Source organism: Leucopleurus acutus, assembly GCF_964270905.1.
Source record: "Leucopleurus acutus genome assembly, chromosome: 6".
NCBI lineage: Eukaryota > Metazoa > Chordata > Mammalia > Artiodactyla > Delphinidae > Leucopleurus > Leucopleurus acutus.
The window spans coordinates 63,971,709-63,990,946 of NC_139149.1; the positions used below are offsets into that span (position 1 = coordinate 63,971,709).

Here is a 19,238-nt window from a genome sequence, read left to right on the forward strand (position 1 = left end):
GCTGCAGTGGCGGGCACGGCGGGAGCGAGGAGGAGTAAAGGGGTGCGGGCCTGGCTCCCGCGCCGGAGTGGAGCACCATGGACGAAGCTGGGAGCTGTGCGAGCGGCGGAGGCTTCCGCCCGGGCGTGGACAGCCTGGACGAGCCGCCCAACAGCCGCATCTTCTTGGTGATCAGCAAGTACACGCCCGAGTCGGTGCTGAGGGAGCGCTTCTCGCCCTTCGGGGAGATCCAAGACATCTGGGTGGTGCGGGACAAGCACACCAAAGAGTCCAAGGGCATTGCATTCGTCAAGTTTGCCCGCAGCTCGCAGGCCTGCAGGGCCATGGAGGAGATGCACGGCCAGTGCCTCAGCCCCAGCGACACCAAGCCCATCAAGGTGCGGGGGCCGGGTCGGGGTGCCCCCGGGGGCGGTGTCAGGCTGCGGTAGGGGTGGTACATCCGCTCGCGGGGGCGTACTGGGCAGCACCTGGCATTCCGGGGTGGGGGTCGGGGAGGGGAGGACGGCGTTGCAGAGAGTGTTCTTGCGGACCCCCTGCCGGCAGGGCTGCACTGGGGTGCGGGGGGATGGGGGATGCAGAGAGAACGTCCGCTCCCGGGTCGGACCAGGCGTCTGCGGCTACTCCGGCTGCAGAGCTGCGGTGCCCGGACAGCCCCGCGCCCCCGCTGTCGCTAATCCACCGCCCAGCTCCGACCCTGACCTACTTTGAGGACTTCTCTGATCCTCCTCAGACCTCGCGGTTTACCGTGTATAAAAACAAGTAACTTTGCTTTTCCTCAGGTAGGTAAGGTGCTTAAAAACTTGATAAAAGTACATGTAACTGTGGCCCTCCCTTGTTAGCCATTTTCCCAGTACCAAAGTATGCATGTATATAATTTTTATATATATTTATTTAGTTAGTTTTGGCTGTGTTGGGTCTTCGTTTCTGTGCGAGGGCTTTCTCTAGGTGCGGCGAGCGGGGCCACTCTTCATCGCGGTGCGCGGGCCTCTCACGGTCGCGGCCTCTCTTGTTGCGGAGCACAGGCTCCAGACGCGCAGGCTCAGTAGTTGTGGCGCACGGGCCTAGTTGCTCCGCGACATGTGGGATCTTCCCAGACCAGGGCTCGAACCCGTGTCCCCTGCATTGGCAGGCGGATTCTCAACCACTGCACCACCAGGGAAGCCCTGCATGTATATAATTTAAAAAAAAAAAAGAGGCAAATCATTGTGATGGCAGTGTAATTGTATTAATATTGAATGCCTCTTTGAATACTCTTAATTAACAATGGTGGTATTTATATTAAGTTTCTACACTTAACTTCTCTGTAAAATTAATATACTGACACAGGGCAGGAAGGGTGATTTTGAGGGTATTTGACTTAATCTTTCCTTTTAGCACAGAGCCAGTACAAGGTGAACCCTCAGTACATCTTCTTTGTCCATAGTAGCAGTCTCTGTAGGCCTTTCTTGCATAAAAGAGAGGAGCCTAGGAATACACCAACAACACATTAGACAATAGACATTCCCTCTCCTCCCACCTCCCAGACCCTCTGAGTCAGGACAGATCATCAATGAAATTAAGTGTAAGGCCACAGTATATACTAGATCAGAGGGTGGCAAACTTTGTCTGTAAAGGGTCAGTAAATATTTTAGGCTTTGTGAGTCATACACAGTCTGTCACACATTCTTTTTGTTTTTTAACAACCCTCTAAAAATGTAAAAGCAATTCTTAGATCATGGGCTGTAGAAAAACAGGAAGCTGAAGTTTGTTGACTCCTGCACTAGGTTGATAATTTTCATCTCCTTCCAATTATGATCTTAGCAGGGAGGATTTTTTTACTTTGAATATAGTATAACCACAGAGATCTTCTTGGAAACTCCCCAAAATGCCCCAAATTTGAAACCTATAGACCCCCCCTTGCCTTCATTAAATTCCTACAAGAGAAGTAAAAGTTCCAGCACTAAAATGTATCCCCCCCTTTTCACCACAGAGAAATTAAATGATTCCCAAAGATAATTAAAGCTTAAGTTTTGTTTTTCACATTTTTGTCCACTCAGTTTCAGCCAGAGGGTTGTTGCACTAGTGCCTTAGCTAGGCAGTCTAAATTCATTCTTCAGCAGCTTCAGCTTGGGCTGTCTTCTGCTGGAATGTAGTGGGGTTTTTTGTTTTGTTTTTCAGTATTTCCAGTGAAATTAATTCACCTTCAGTGTTTCTCATGTACTTTGCTTTTGCAAAGTTCCAAAGGCCCTACAAGACAAATAAGAAAATTTTAATACCAGGCCTACAGCCAGAAAAGATTGTCCAAATGAGACTCATTCTGTGAGTGATCAGCTACGTTATCTTGAGGAAAAGGGTAAACCTAGAAAACAAGAGAAAAATCTTAGTTCTTAGCTTTGCAAGAATTTAGAGCCATAGTCTGTGAACGTAAAGTCTCAGGAGAAATCATCCAGTAGGTGGTTGATTATTATACATGTTTTCTACTTAGATATTGTCATCTTTATCAGAAATTTGAAATACTTCAATCTTCTAAAATTTAAAAATTTGTGATCTGATGGCACCTCCAATCACAAATCTTACTTGAAACTCTTTTTTTCTCCTAGTGTCTTCCTGTACTTAAAGGTTCCCTATTTGTATTTCCCTATTGACCATCCATTACTGATACATGCACTGGACTAACTTTCTAGTGGGCCATTTCTGTGTTACTTAATACTCTACTACTAATACCTTATACAGTGCTTGGCATGTGGTATAAGTTTATCAAAGGAATAACTGGAAGTAGATGCTATCTAGGGGTGTATCTCCAGCTGTATCTTGTAAGCAAGGTTCTACACCTCTGTGACACCTGTTTTCCAAGCAAACATAATGACCCTATTTTTCAATATTTCTAAAATCCCGTGGCTCTATAAATTCTTTGTCCTTTTAGTTGCTCCCTTCTCCTCTGGAATTCCATAGGTTCAGGTTTTCTCATACTGAATGGTATACAGCCCCCCTTTAAAGACAAAGAAGAAGAAGAAAGGAAAAAAATACTCAAGGGCCCTGTCTGGTGATTTACATTATTTTTATTACATTTCTACAAGTTATAAAAAATAAGAGTAGCCGTTAAAATTCTTATGCTTGTAGCTCTAGAAACAAATCCACAATCATAGTCAAAGATTTTACATTCCTCTGGAATAATATAAAACCAAAGCAATTTTATGAATTAAATTAAAGCAATACCACAAAGCAAATTAAATTCCAGGTAATAATCTAGTGTCACAGATAATATTTCAATAATTTCTACAAGTTATAAAAAATAAGAGTAGCCGTTAAAATTCTTATGCTTGTAGCTCTAGAAACAAATCCACAATCATAGTCAAAGATTTTACATTCCTCTGGAATAATATAAAACCAAAGCAATTTTATGAATTAAATTAAAGCAATACCACAAAGCAAATTAAATTCCAGGTAATAATCTAGTGTCACAGATAATATTTCAATAAAACTAAATTACTAATAGAAAAATAGAGCCTCAGTCCATTCTGTGCATTTTCTTGCTCACATAAGTCATTCAGGTGGTAACTGAGATGATCCAGAATATGATCATGTTACCTTTTTTTAAGGATTAATATTAGAAAGCAAACAATTAAAAATATGACCATCTAGACTTAAACCCAACTGTATCAATATTAAATTAAACATAAATTGGCTAAACACTCCTATTAAAAAGCAGGGATTGTCAGGATTTTTTTTTAAAAGGCCAAACTAAATGCTGTTTGCAAGAGATGCACTTTTAAGTATAAAGATACAAAGAGGTTGAAAGTAAAAGGATAGAAAAAGCTGGTGTGATATCAGACAAAATGCTCTTCAACAGGAAGGGTATTAACAGAGAATAATTTCCTAAAAATAAAAATATCAATCAAAAAGTACATAACAATTCCAGATGTTTATGTAACCAATAATAGAGCTTCAAAATACATGAAGCATTATTAATAGAACTAAAAGGAGAGAGAAATTCATATTCAGATTTTTACACTCCTCTTAGTCTCTGACAGAAAAAGTAGACAAAATCAGTAAGGATATGACATGTTAATAACACTATTAATCAACTATATTTGACATTTATTGAACACTACCCAACAAGCGCAGAGTACACGTTCTCTTTCAGTGCACTGACTATTGCACTGACTGTTGCTCTCTTTCAGTGCACTGACTATTGCTCTTGGTAAAAAAAATACAAAGGAAAAAAGAATTCGGAAAAAAAGTGCAAAGATCAGTGTTATCTCATAAAAAGTCATTGCAATAAAGATTGCTTTAGCAAAATGTTTTTTGATAAGACGCTATTACATTGCATTTAACCTAACATGAATCCCATACTAATAATGAAGTAAGTATTCTTAAGGAGTAGGAAAACAGTTGACTGATATTTCCGCATTATTCTTTGGGTTTTGTTTGTTTCTTAGGTTTTCATTGCTCAGTCCAGATCATCTGGAAGTCACCGAGATGTTGAAGATGAAGAACTTACAAGAATATTTGTTATGATACCAAAGTCCTACACAGAAGAAGATCTACGGGAAAAATTTAAGGTACTTAACATTTTCTAATCAGCTAGGGTTCTTGATAACTTACAGTCTTACATTGGTTGTACAATTACTAAATCTTGTTTTGTTTGAGTTAGATCATTAGATTGGTGGTGGAGAATTAAATAACTGTTTTTAAGTCATCTATTTCAATCTAGTTATTAAATATTAAAACTAAAATAAGTTAAGTTTTTAAAAATATATAAAACCTGGAAAATATTGATGATGGTGTTTTTCCCCCCTTTTAATGAAAATACAGATTCAGGAAAATGAAGTATAAAGCTCAGAGTTTTAAGTAAGGTCTCCTACCTAGTAGGTGATGGAGCCAAGATTTATGCCCAGGGTGTCTGAATCCAGAGCCTGCTCTTGGTCTTGAAATTTTCAAAGCACCCTCTTAGCACTCCTCTCTATTGCCTCTCATGGAGAGGTGGGGCAGGCAAGCTTGAGTGTGTGAACTGTATTATCTCACATTTGTTACAAGTCTGTGGCATGTTGATGAACTTATTCACAGAAAGACTTATCCTCTATAGTTTTTGTTTTAAAATTAGACCTCTGAAGGAATTATATTTAAAGAAAAAAAAAAAACTACCTACAACTCTGAACTATAGCTAGATTGTAGTCAATGAAATTTGGAGACAATTTAAAATTTCTTTTTAGCCATTGACTTTTATAAGCAGTGACACACTTTCACAAAAACTATTAAAAAGCAATTTTTAAATTGTCTTGAGTTGTAATTTTTTATTCTTTTTCTACTAATCTTCCCAGTACTGAATCATGTGGACAACAAGCAAGAAAGAAAACAAGTAGTAAAAAGTAATTTTCAAACTTCCTCTATCCTACCCCAACCGAGGATTGAATAAAATACTTCAAAAATAACAAATACCCAGTATATATATATTCCATACTTCCTTCAATAGTAAGAATAAAGTTTTTACCTTATATACTTATAAACTTTTATCTTTCTCTGACTGAACAAATGTGGCATTTTTAAATACATATATAGTATTTAAGTTACTAACGGTTACATGAAAATTTTATAAAATTAATAATAAACAGTAAGAATTTATATCCCGTATTTCTTCCACATTAAAAGTAAACATTTACCACATATTTCTCACATGGAGTATTAACTTTCTGCGTGAACCAATGTATTTTAAAAATGTACTTCAAGAGGCACTCCTTCAAAAGTATACACAATCATTTATGTTCGTGTTAGAAGGTAGATAAATAATTATAGCTAATATTTACTGAGTGCTGACTATGTCCCAGACCCTGTATATGCGCTTTAGGTGTACTTGCTCTTTTAACCCTTAAGACAACCCTATGAGGTAGGTACAGCTATTAGCCCCATTTAACAGCTAAGGAGATAGGCAACTGCCCAGTTAATAAGTGGCTGCACCAAGATTAAAATAAAGAAGGTTCAATTCCAGAGCCTCTGCTCTTAACCAACACTGAGCAAGACTTTGGAGCTTTCCAGACCATGTACAAATTTTTGCTCTCCCTCCATGACTTTGGCAAGTTATTTGATTTCTCTAAGGCCCAGCTTCCTGGTCTATGAAATAAGCAGTATGATATATATATATATCCTTGAAGGGCTGTTATAACAATAAAGTGATATACGTAAAGCAAATGCTCAGTAAATAAAAAGTATCTTTATTTTGGTTATGTTATTATTTGGTTTTATCATCATTATGGTTATTTTTCTAGTGCCTCATTAGTTTGTGACATTTTTATTCCATTATTAAAAGTAGCTATAAATTCTGATTTCTTTTTTTGTAAGCAAGAAGAACAAGTAAATTTTAAGTTAGTTCTGAAATCTGTTCAGTTATTAATTTTGACTCCTCTAAGATCATTTCTTTTAACTCTCATAGGTGTATGGAGATATCGAGTATTGCAGCATTATTAAGAATAAAGTAACTGGAGAAAGTAAAGGCTTGGGCTATGTTCGATACTTAAAACCATCACAGGCTGCCCAAGCAATAGAAAACTGTGATCGAAGTAAGGATGTGTTCATTTATCATTGTAATAGACATTTGAAAAAATTCGAATTATTCTAATTATAATCTAATACTGGTTTGTGCTAATAGCCATACCTGCTAATTTAATCTCAGCAATGGGAGTTTAAATATATATAGTCCTAGGATGAAAATAATTTGGGGGCTGTGATTAGGCTTTCATTGAGGCACTATCTTAAAAAATATGAGCAACTGCATTAACTCAGTGAAAATGCTGTTGTCCTACTTTGGTTATTATTTCTACAGGGTTTTGGGGTTTATTAAATTATTTAGAATTTTAAGTATTAAAAAATTGACCAACCCTTTCAGGTTGGGTTTTTTTTTAATATTCTTTATATTTTAAAGAAATTCAAGTATTCTGTAATATTTGTTTATATTTGACCTAAACCCTAAATAGAATTAGGTATACTAATAAACATATAAATAATAAGGATAGGATTTTTAAAGTTTGCTAGCATTGTGAAGTAAATACACATTGGGTTAATTTCAAGGTAGAGTGACATTATTCGGATCTTCTGCTGTTGCTGGTGTACATTCTGAAGAATAAGAATTCTAAAGAGGCCAAGGAAAATATTCTTTGTTGTCATACTTCTAGTTATATTGACCCTTAGAAATGAGATGTAGAATAATTCAGTTAGTGGGTTTCAGGATATTATAAAAATAGATACATACTGAAAATGATTATTGTTAATCAGTAGAACTCTTAGATAACCCTAAGGTATACACCAAAATTTTCTCTCAGATCCTTCTAAATTTCTCAGTCAACCAACATTAACTGAGTACCTATGGTATACTCACCAATATAAGTAGAGGGATACAAATGGAATATATAGCAACGCTGGGCATTTAAGGAATTGACAGCTATATTGGGTAGCCGAGATCTAATAGGCAAAAAATAGTTAAGGAATAATAGATTTTTTAAAGCTCTATGTCTTATTTATCTGTTGCTGTCACCCCAAGTACCTAGTACTGCTGTTAGTAGTACTCGATATAGTAGTGTACTCAGTTGAGTAGTACTCAATTAAGATTTATTGAGATCTCTAGCAAAGATACTGCCATTTATAGTAGACTCAATAAAAATTTGCCAAATGAGAAAATGTTCAGGACTATGTGATATAGCCTATCAATGGTGAAAAACAAGTGCACCAAATGAGCATGGGAATACATCTGGAGGTAGGATTTGCAACTGGTGTAGAGTAGGCAGGGCAGAAGATGAGAGCAATGTTAGTAAAGACACAGAGCTAGAAATAAACGTCTTTGCTTAATAGCATGAAGGCAACAATCTGAATAAAGCTTGGTATTCCTGTTGAGAAACAAGGACAGAGTAATCTAGGTACATTGGAACCGTACACGGGAGGTGATGAAGAGTTCAAGCTTAGTCCACATTAGAAAAATCCCTTGTAGATTGTTTTAAAAGGAGAAAAATAACAAAAACTGTTTCAGCACAGTTGATCTAACCACAGTATCAAGAGTGGATTTCCAGAGGAAGAATTCAAAGAGGCTCATTTTATCCTTTTTGGAACCACTGAATAATATGATGAAAGCTGTGAACCTTCTCCCTTGAAATATGCCCATGTGCACATATGAATAAGCATTATGTTTAAAGTTTCAGAGGGTTCATGAACCTTCCCACCTTTTGAAGCTCATCGTTGCTGGTGTACATAGTTAAAACTCTTGATCCAGAGGCAAAGCGATCAGTTGAAGGGTTGTAATTAATTGACGAGAATCTAATTTTAAAACAGAGTCAGGGAAGTTGGAGTGAAAGATAACATCTAAGTATATTTCAAAGGAAGAATCTTGATGACAGTTGGGTGTGAAGAAGCACTATTGGATTTTGATGTTGGAAAGCCTGAGAGAATGAATGATGATGTCATCTGTCGTAGAGGGAGACTGGAAAGGATAGAATAGAATTGCTGATCTTTCATGTCTACATTGACCCATAATTTGGGATTCTTGCTGTTTCTCATTTACTCCTTGCCATCTTTCAAAAAGCAAGGAAGTATGTCTGGTAGAGATGGTTGTTTGTGTAGATTTTGTTTTATACAATTATAAAACTAAGTCAAGCACTAGCAATCAAGTATATTTGTAGGTGTGTTAAATTTGCTATAAAGTTTGAAATTTATGGATTCTCTTTTTTAGGTTTTAGGGCAATCTTGGCTGAACCTAAAAATAAAGCATCTGAATCCTCAGAACAAGATTATTATAGTAATATGAGGCAGGAGACTTTGGGACATGAACCTAGAGTGAATATGTTTCCATTTGGTAAGTGGGCTATCTTTACTTTAATGGCATAAGTAGTGTATGCAATCTGATTTGGAGGGTTTTTTTTTTAATACTCTTTTATCAGCAGTCTGAAGTTCACGTAGTGAATAAAAGAATTTATAGGTTTTTTTTTCTTTCAAGAAGTTGGTCATGACACCTAATGTCATTATTTAATGCTTATTTTGTTTAACTTATTTCCAATTATAGTTTTTTGTGGTTAGTTATGGATTATCTAAGTGTTACACTATGTCACTGTCAGTGGCAGTGTTACACTGCCATTTTGGGGGGGTGAGCTGCTGCTTGTAGGCAGCTGACCAAGAAATATGAAAGACATATACAGTTATCCCCTCAGTATGAATCCTAAAATTTTATCCCTAAATTACTGCTGCTTTAAAATTAGGGCTAGAGAAAAGAGAGGAATGACAAAAGTAGAAGTTAGAAAAGGGGGAACATGAATGATGAAAGTAAGACCTGTAAATGTTATTCGGCATAAACTTCCCTTTAGGTGAAACACTTGCCATATTTTGCAGTTTTGCATAGTAAACGTATTCCTGTGAAATTACACTACACATTTCTGCTTATATTTCTGTATCAAGGCAGGGAAATGGGGAGCGTTGTCTGTTTTCTTGTCCTTGTCTCTCCTGATAGTGCTGATGACCAAGAGCATATTACAAAAGACAATGCCTTTGTTCAATGCAGAGGACTTAATGACACTTCATTTTATTTTCTAGTATCTAAAATGTTAAATGAATCTCTGAATGTATAGAAATTTAAAGATTTGCTTTTTTTTAATATATCGTTGGAGAACAACAATCTGAATTTTCAAGTTTTGACAAGAATGACAACAGAGGCCAGGAATCCATCTCCAAACGTCTGTCAGTTGTATCAAGAGTTCCTTTCACTGAAGAGCAGCTTTTCAGCATTTTTGATATAGTACCAGGGTTGGAATACTGTGAAGTTCAACGAGATCCGTATTCTAATTATGGTAAAAATAATGTCTGTATTATTTTTTAATATACTGTGTTTTATTAAACTGGCTTTCCTCCAGTGGCACTTTTTCTTTTTAATTTTTATTGGAGTATACTTGATTTACAATGTTGTGTTACTCTCTGCTGTACAGTAAAATGAATCAGTTATATATATACATATATCCACTCTTTACTAGATTCTTTTCCCATATATGTCGTTACAGAGTATTGAGTACAGTTCCCTGTGCTATACAGTAGGTCCTTATCAGTTATCTTTTTTATAGATAGTAGTGTATATATGTCAATCCCAATCTCCCAATTTATCCCTCCCCCCACCTTTTCCCCCTGGTAACCATAAGTTTGTTTTCTACATCTGTGACTCTACTTCTGTTTTGTAAATAAGTTCGTTTGTTCCAATGGCACTTTTTATGTCAGATACTGTTTGTGTGACAGTTTTTTGTTTCTTTTTTCTCTACCTTAAACTTTCAAATATAGTGATACCTCAATAAACAAATCCCTGGGAATACATCTACTTTATAGTCATTTATTTTTTTAAAACTGTTTTAACGCCCATAAAATAGAGCATTCTCTGTTTCCAGTTGTACAACAAAAATACTTTAGAATAGGGTCTCTTTCTGTACTTCTCATTAATGCTAGGCAAAGTGATAAAACGCTTAAAGTTTTTTCCTCTTCCCTAAGTCTCTTTTTCTTAAACTTTATACCTCAAAATGGAGCTCCTTCCCTTTTCAAGCATTTTTCCCATTTCAAGCATTTTAATTGCCCTACTTCTCTCTCTGCTTCTCCCCACTCTTAATAGAAGCAAGACTCTAATATCAGCCATTTGAACTTGGTAACTGGTTCATTGATTAAACCTATTATCTATGTTAGGTTAATCTTCGTATTCTTGTAAGCCTTTTGATTTTTTTAAGGCTTTTTTAAAATGCCCTAGTGGCGTAATGGCAAAAGGTTGGCATTCCATTTTGCAGCCAACTCAGGTGCAAATCCCAACAATGACACATAGTTGTAAGACCTTAGCAAATTGCTTATTCTATCTAGTCTCTCTTTCCTCATCTGTAAAATGGGATTATTAGTACCTTCTATGCCAGGGTTAGATAAGAATTAGAAATAATATATATAAGATATCTACTGCAAGTCCTGGCACATAATAGGCACTCAGTTTGTTGGTTTTTAAAGAATTGGAGGTGAGGGGTGGTATAGAGAAATCATACTTGGCATCTCTTCCAGTACTATAGATATACTTGATTTAGTCATTTTAGGGTGTCTTTTTATGGATGTTGAGGGGAAATAGATGAGTCAGATTATATAGACTGACTGACCTAGAGTGTCCACACCCTTCATACAGACACTCCCGCATAATCAATATTACTCTACCCAGCACTGGTCTTTTAGCAGGACCTACTAAAAAGTCATTGACCTACTTTGTACCATCTCCAACTTTAACCCAGTCTTATGCTATCAGTCTTTTTTTTTTTTTTTACTAATAATTTATTTATTTTTATTTTGCCTGCTCTGGGTCTTAGTTGTGGCATGCAGTATCTTTTTTTTTTTTTTTTTGCAGTACGCAGGCCTCTCACTGTTGTGGCCTCTCCCGTTGCGGAGCACAGGCTCCGGACGCGCAGGCTCCGGACGCGCAGGCTCAGTGGCCATGGCTCACGGGCCCAGCCGCTCCGGGGCATGTGGGATCTTCCTGGACCGGGGCACGAACCCGTGTCCCCTGCATCGGCAGGCGGACTCTCAACCACTGCGCCACTAGGGAAGCCCCATGCAGGATCTTTGTTGCAGCACTTAGTTGTGGCATGCAGGATCTTTGTTGCAGCATGTGGGATCTTTTTTAATTGTGGCATGCAGGATCCTTTTTAGTTGCAGCTTGTGGACTTCTTAGTTGTGGCATGCAGACTCTTAGCTGTGGCGTGCATGCAGGATCTGGTTCCCAGACCAGGGATCGTACCTGGGCCCCCTGCATTGGGAGCTCAGAGCCTTACCCACTGGGCCACTAGGGAAGTCCCTGCTGTCATTCTTTGTTGTGACTCTAAGGTGCACATTTTGTGGGTTTTGGCATATCTGTTATTATATTCATATGTAATTCTATTTGTTTTGTATTTTCTTTCCTTTTTATCTGGTACTTTGAAATGTATTTGTTCCTTTACCTTCTCTATTGTTTCTCTGGTTGGATGTGTCTGATAAATATGTGTATCATTGGAACACCTTTTTATTAATAGAGGTATTATATAGTTAGAATCCTATTTGAATTAGTTTTATATGTTCATTTGCTCCTGAGTTTCAATTTCATTAAAATGTTGAGATGCTTAGATTTAGAGAGGAACATTAAATTAAAACATTGTTTTTCCCAAAGTGAGTTATAGTGTAAATGTATTGTGAAAACCTTTTGGTTGTGTTACAAGCTCCTGGGCTTGCCATGTAAGGGCTCCTGTATAAAATTTCCCCCCCCTGTAGCATCACCTTCCTGAATTGAAATCTATCCCCTTAGCTAAAAGCTCTTCAAAGGAATGTGAAATATGTGACTTTTGATCTGAAACCCTCTGTTACCCTGCTTTTTGGTTTTACTACATATATCACTTTTTATCTGTCTACCACTTCAGCTAGCCAAGATGACTATATATTCTTTTCATATATCACTTCTCATTTCATTTCTTACTATGATAGGGAAAATTTTAGAATTTCAAAGTATATTTCAAAGAATGAAAATTTTAAGAAAAACTGGTTGGCTTTTAGCTGTATCTCTGTCATATAAGAAAAGCCAAGGTCTTAAAATTAAATTCATTGGACAGAACTTAAGCTAATGATACCATTTTTTTTAAAAATATCATGTTCATATTTTTACCAACATCTGGTTTATACTTTGCTCTATAGGAACACAGCTATTGAACACATGTATAACAGAACTTGGTTTTCTGACACATTTGATTATATATTTACTAATTGTGTGATATTAGGGTTTTTCTCTATTGTTTCATTCTTATGGCAACACAAACTTTAGATACTGAATCTGCTTTTTTTCTAATTCGCGTATATTCTCTGCTTTGTTTTAGGTCATGGAGTGGTTCAGTATTTTAATGTAGCTTCTGCTATTTATGCAAAATACAAGTTACATGGATTTCAGTATCCTCCTGGGAATCGGATAGGTGTTTCCTTCATTGATGATGGGAGTAATGCATCAGAGTAAGTACCATTCCAGGAGCTAGCCTAAAGCCAAGCTTTGGATATACATGATATGACTTGGAGAATAAAAATAGAATTGACCTCTCAGGTGAGGAAGTCACACAAAAGAAGTTACTGTTTAGAGACTGAATATTTCTAGTTTTCTGTGTATTACCAGTTCTTATCTCCAGTCTCCTTAGAAAAATGGCAACGCAGATGGTAGCTGCACAGCTTGCATCAATGGTGTGGAATAACCCAAGTCAGCAGCAATTTCTGGTAAGTAGGTAAGAATTTAACCTTCACAGTAGTATAAAATAAATGTGGCCTTTGTTTATTACCTGTGTAAGAAAATTTTCAGAGATATAGTAAAAGACCACATAGGTGCCATGATACACATCTCTTTAGCTCTTGACTTAAAAATCCCTAAAGTGCAGTTTTTCTTTTTTTTTGTTTTGAACCTAATTCTTCAACAGCAATTTGGAGGAAGTTCTGGATCACAGCTGCCTCAAATCCAGACAGATGTTGTACTTCCGTCATGCAAAAAAAAAGCCCCTCCTGAAACTCCGGTGAAAGAAAGACTTTTTATTGTGTTTAATCCACATCCTTTACCTTTAGATGTACTAGAGGATATATTCTGGTAAGATTTCAATTCCACAGAGTTACATTTTTAAATAATATAATTTATTTAAACCAGTCATTTAAGCAGCCTTGCACTCTTGAAGCTTCCTGTGTGCGGTACCTTTCAGGTACAGATGATTCGTTCTGTGGTTTAAAAAAGTTCTTATTTATATCACCTTTTAAAATATATAATTATTTCCTTCTCTTCTTTGTTACTTACATGTCATAAGTCTCCACACAGAATTTCCTTTTATTTTGTTTTGAAGACATAAAACATGGAGTATTGTTTTGAAAAGTTGCATACATAGAATGAACAAATCATTTGTTTCTTAATAGAAGATACATCTGCATAGACCTGTCCTCTAGAATTCAGCTGAGCAGTGCTTATTAAGCATCTTCTATTTTGTCAGCACTCTATTGGACCCTTAAAGATTATATAACTACATTGAGTAAACAATTACTTGATTGTAGGGAAGAGTGTGTGTGTGTGTGTTTGTGTGTGTGTGTGTATGTACGTATATAAAATAAGTGTAAAAGGGGGGAAGAGTCTTGTTTGTTTTTAATGTAACTTCTTTAACCTTAACTTTTTCTTTTTGGTCTTTTTCCTATTTGCCTTACAATGTTAGCAAATTTATTTAAAAGATAGATAGAAAGCTTGTTAAAGAACTTCACAAAATATCAGTGATGTGGTTCAAGTATTTTGATTTTTATTTAACCAATTTATTTCGTTTATTTTTTTAACCTCTCCTCTGTACCAGGCAGTCACTGTGCTAAGTGCCAGAGACATTGTGTAAACAAACATTATATTACGTAAACAAGATGTACTAGTTCTTGTCCTCTTAGAACTAATCACATGTAGGAGACAGATAAGTGAATAGGAAATTACAACCTAGAGAGGTTGTGTGGTGAAAAGGAGTATTCAGTCTGTGAAATACATAGGAGGGGCATCTGCCTTGGAAACTCAGAGGAGACTTATTGAAAGAAGCAAGGTATAGTGGAGGCCTGGAGGATACAAATAATTTAACCAGGGAAGAAAGCTGGGCGTGTGGGTGGTTATACCTGCCGGAGAGAACGTGGAAGGAGGTTGTTGGAATATGGGATTTGAGAGACTGAGGGAAGATGAAGCTGCAGAAGACAAGGACCCAAGTCAAGAAAGGCCCACAAGCTATATTAGGGAGCTTGTCCTTACCCTGGAGGCATGAAGAGCAGCTGAAGGGACTTTTAGGGAGGAAATGATCATATTTGTGTTTTAGAAAGATCACTCAGAAGACAGGATAGAGAATAGATTGGAGAAGGATAAACCCAGGGGGCAGGTAAACTAGTGAAGAAGGTATTAGAGTAAACTAAGAAAAAGATAATGATGGTCAGAATGAGGAGAGATCTGAGTGATAATGAGGAGAAATTGACTGATAGAGGAAATGTTTAAGAAGAAAGATTGACATTATTAGAGATTGGATGTGGGAAAAGGAGTGAAAAAAGGAGTCCAGAATGGACCCCAACTTTTAGACCTGAGCATCTTTACTTATCAATTTCAGTTGATCTTTTTTTTTACTTTGTTTCAGTCGGTTTGGTAACCTGATCGAAGTTTACCTTGTGTCAGGAAAAAATGTGGGGTATGCCAAGTATGCAGATAGAGTAAGTGCTAATGATGCCATTACTACTTTACATGGAAAGATCCTGAATGGAGTCAGACTTAAAGTTATGCTGGCAGACTCCCCAAGAGAAGAATCTAACAAACGACAAAGAACTTACTGATTCTTGAGGTATGCTCTTTTTAATCTAAATTCTAAAACACATTGGCTAAATAGTGTAACGAAAGGAATATGTATAGAGTTTCTTTTTAAGGATTTACAAGTTGTTGGTTAAAAGCACTGTGGCTTAAAAGCACTGTGCTGATAATTTTACAGTATATTTTTTAAACTTGAACTTTTTTTTTTTTTGGGTATGCGGGCCTCTCACTGTTGTGGCCTCTCCCGTTGCAGAGCACAGGCTCTGGACGCGCAGGCTCAGTGGCCATGGCTCACGGGCCTAGCCGCTCCACGGCATGTGGGATCTTCCCAGACTGGGGCACGAACCCATGTCCCCTGCATTGGCAGGCAGACTCTCAACCACTGCGCCACCAGGGAAGCCCTAAACTTGAACTTTTTAAACTTAAAAAATGTTTTTGATGTTTACTGGGAGAATGTCTATCCTATAAAATAAAATCAGATTTCAGTTTAGAAAATTAAATGGTATTTGTGTGTGTGTCTGTGTGTGTGTGAATGTCTTTGCTATTAAGAATTGGACTTTACTATATGGTTACATAAACTTTAAAATTGGAATACTTCTAAAGATTTTTAACTTGAACAGTTAATGTTTTGAGTTATGAATTGAGGTAATTTATGACAGTCTTTATAAAGAATGTCTTGACATTCACTAGTGAAATGCCTGAAAAGCAATACCAAATACAGTTAACCCTTGAACAGCACAAGTTTGAGCTGCATGGGTCCACTGTGGACATGTGGATGTTTTTCAGTAGTAAATACTACAGTACCACATGATCTGAGGTTGGTTGGGTCCGAGGTTGATTGAATCTGTGGATGCAGAACCGTGGGTAAGGAGTATCTGCGTGTATGGAGGGCCCATGATAAGTGATCCTCAGATTTTCAACTGTGTGGAGGGTAGCCACCCCTAACCCCCACATTGTTCAAGGGTCAATTGTAATGCATCTTTTTGAACCTTTTGAACCTAAACGTTGGTGTTTTTCTGCACTCATATTTGTGAGTTTGTACATTAAAACTGCACGTTCAGAAAATACTCTCATGTGCATATATATATTTTCAAAAATAACCTTGACAATTTCCAGAAACTCTTGTCAATTATAAATAATGCTACATACAGCCTTATGAATTCCTTTTTCTTTTAGTTTTAAGAAATCAAACCTAAATTTCTATATCTAGGACAGCTCACATCTCAACGGTTTGGAGAAACATTATTGAAAGTTAGAAATGTTCGATTCTTTCACTTTTTCATTCTGGAAATGAATCCTGAGTTTCAGGGGAAGCTGAGAGCTTCCCCATTCCCACACACACACAAGCTTCCCAAGTCCACTGCTGGTCAAATAATAGCAGTTGGCAAGTACTTTAGAGTCAGTTTGAAGTTACTTACTTGAAAGCAATTTTCTTTTCACCAGGTTTTCTTTCTGACCAATTATGAGAACTAGGAAGTATCAAAATGAATTGTCTGAATTCTAACTGCTGATGACCTTTCCTCTATAGAGCAAGTCAAGTGATTAGTTCCTCCTTACAGAAGGCAGTTGTCAATACGAAGTGCCTTTTGGGCCCATTATGAATAATCTCAATTTAGAAATGTTTTCAAATGTTTTATTTAATTACAAAATCCACTCCCATTACTTCATACAATTCAGAAATATTAAATTTGCCAGTGAAAAAGAATTAGCAAGTCTTTCTTATAACAAAGCAGTTTTTTGTGTTTGCAAATAAAACGTTAAGAACTGAATTCTCTTTACACAAGCTGTCTTCTAAAATAGCATACAAAACTGCTTATTCATGTCTGTGAGTCTTTCAAAATATAGATAACAATTCTTACTCTTACTCAAAGAATCTTTGTCCTTAAAAAAGGACAATAATACTAACTTCTTAGTATGGGGAAAATATATAAATTACTCCTGTGATTGAGCCTTTTTTAAAATAATTATTTATATAGTATAGAGAATATTAGACTTAAAATCAGAAGATCTGAGTTGGAGTTCCAGCTCTGACACTTAACTATGATTTGGCAGATCTTTTCACCTTTCTGAGGCCGAGTTTTTCCATAGGGTTATTGAGAGAAAATGAGTCAGTAAAATTCCTTATAAAATAAAATTTTAATATGCTTTGAAAGTGTGAGCTAAACTCGTGCATTGGTGACTTCAGTGAAACCTTTATGTCATCTCATCAAAACAATCAGAAACTAAGATTAATGATACAAAACTACCTTCTGGCCAGCAAGTGTGTGAGAATGAAGCTTTATAATATCACATTTAAGTGATATGCATTCATCCAATTCCCTACATTAGAGGAAGTGCATATTCTTCAGCATGACTAGTCATGAAATATAAATCTATCCTTTTTCCCTTTATTGAGCTGTTATACATATTCAGGGCAAAGGTAAAGTAGGGTCAGATTAGTTGAAAATGGTAGGACATAATGAGCTATATTGGTTTTGAATGTCTTCTAGTTGCAGCACGGCTTTTTTTATTTTTGCTTCGAATCCCCATTTACCATGGACTTCATAATGAGATTCACCTCTTTTGTTGGTACGTTAAATAATATATTATTTTAAGGTTCAATAAGATAGTATGAAAGACTTTTCTAAGTTTTACATGATTGTAACCATTGAAGATTTTAGGGGAGACGGGGCCACTTTTTCATTTGTTTCTTTAATTTTAAGAGAACACGAACACTACTCATGAAGGCTAGTTCCTTTTGTCTCTGAGGAGTAAGCCTAGGATTAACTGAGCCATGACTAGGAAATAGGAGAAGAAACTGGTCTAAGAATATCACTTTGAAAATAGCTGAGTTCTATTTTGAGGTGGATCTGATGTGCAAAATATGTTTCTTCTTCTATTTGAGGAAAACAGAAATTTTAGTATTTTAGAGCATTCTGATTTTTGTGTGTGTGTTTTTTTATAGGTCCATTTCTTTCTTTTTTAATCACATAAAACGGTTTGTACAACTGTCACTTTTTTCACTTCCTATGTTTTCTATCTTGACATATTGTTTTGAGGAAAATCCCTCTGAATTTTATCCTTGTCCCTCAATTATGATTGAACAATTATGGTTAGTTGAGTTTAGCTACCCAAAAGAACAAAATATTTGAGCGTACATGCTCTAGTTGGACTCATGGTTAAGAAGACAGTTACGAACACCCACTCATCAGCCTGGTGTGTAGGGATAAAACCCAAAGCTGTCATCCTCACATGCATGATTTTTGTATTAATTTACAACATTTTCCCTCCAGAAATTCAGTACCTGCTTGCATCATCCTTCTGAGTAAGTTTAGTTTTGCTTATTTGGGGGCATCTATGATTAATTAAGCAGGTAACATTGTGTATACGAAATAAAGGAATAACTCCTAACATTTTTAGGTATACTATATACAACAGCTATTTCCTTTCAGGTGATGATTTTCATACTTGTGTTGTGTTCTTTCTACAGAACAAAGACTAATGACATAATCCTCAGCTGACTGACTGAAAATGTGACTGGACGCACTCCTTGTGGACAGTTGACGGCTTTTTTTTTTCACATACCTGATAGTCTCTGCACAGCATTGTTTTGTCTTGGGGAGCAGGAATTGTTGACATGTATTTTTAAACCACACGTTAATGCTAAAACTAATATAGTAGTTGTTTCTTAGAGCAATATGTTGTTATGTGTGGCAGAAATAAAGTTTTCTTTGCTTAACTAAATCATGCCTTATTTATGTAAAAGATCAGAAATGAAAAAACTTGAAAGTCAGTGTTTAGAATTTGACTAAATGACATATTTCATTGATTTTGAGATGCACATTTTTACACTTCTGACATTGGAAATATTTTGATATCCATTACTGTAATTGACAACCTCTTTTTTTCTTTCTTAGTGGAACATAAAGATGTGTTTTCAATCAGTTGCATC

General features: G+C 36.4%; 1 protein-coding gene across 2 annotated transcripts; it reads left to right on the plus strand.

The window, feature by feature from the left end:
• Nucleotides 1-19,015, plus strand: RBM45 (RNA binding motif protein 45). Of its 2 annotated transcripts, XM_082841180.1 has the most exons (11): nucleotides 1-377; nucleotides 4,419-4,541; nucleotides 6,407-6,533; nucleotides 8,690-8,812; nucleotides 9,618-9,797; nucleotides 12,852-12,981; nucleotides 13,152-13,236; nucleotides 13,434-13,597; nucleotides 15,141-15,341; nucleotides 18,580-18,611; nucleotides 18,777-19,015. In XM_082841180.1, the coding sequence occupies exons 1-9, from the start codon at nucleotides 78-80 to the stop codon at nucleotides 15,331-15,333; spliced, it is 1,425 nt and encodes a 474-aa protein (XP_082697306.1). In that variant the 5' UTR covers nucleotides 1-77; the 3' UTR covers nucleotides 15,334-15,341; nucleotides 18,580-18,611; nucleotides 18,777-19,015. The 2 variants fall into 2 exon arrangements, with proteins under 2 accessions (XP_082697306.1, XP_082697305.1); XM_082841179.1 differs by lacking the exon at nucleotides 18,580-18,611.
• Nucleotides 19,016-19,238: the final 223 nt, after the last annotated feature.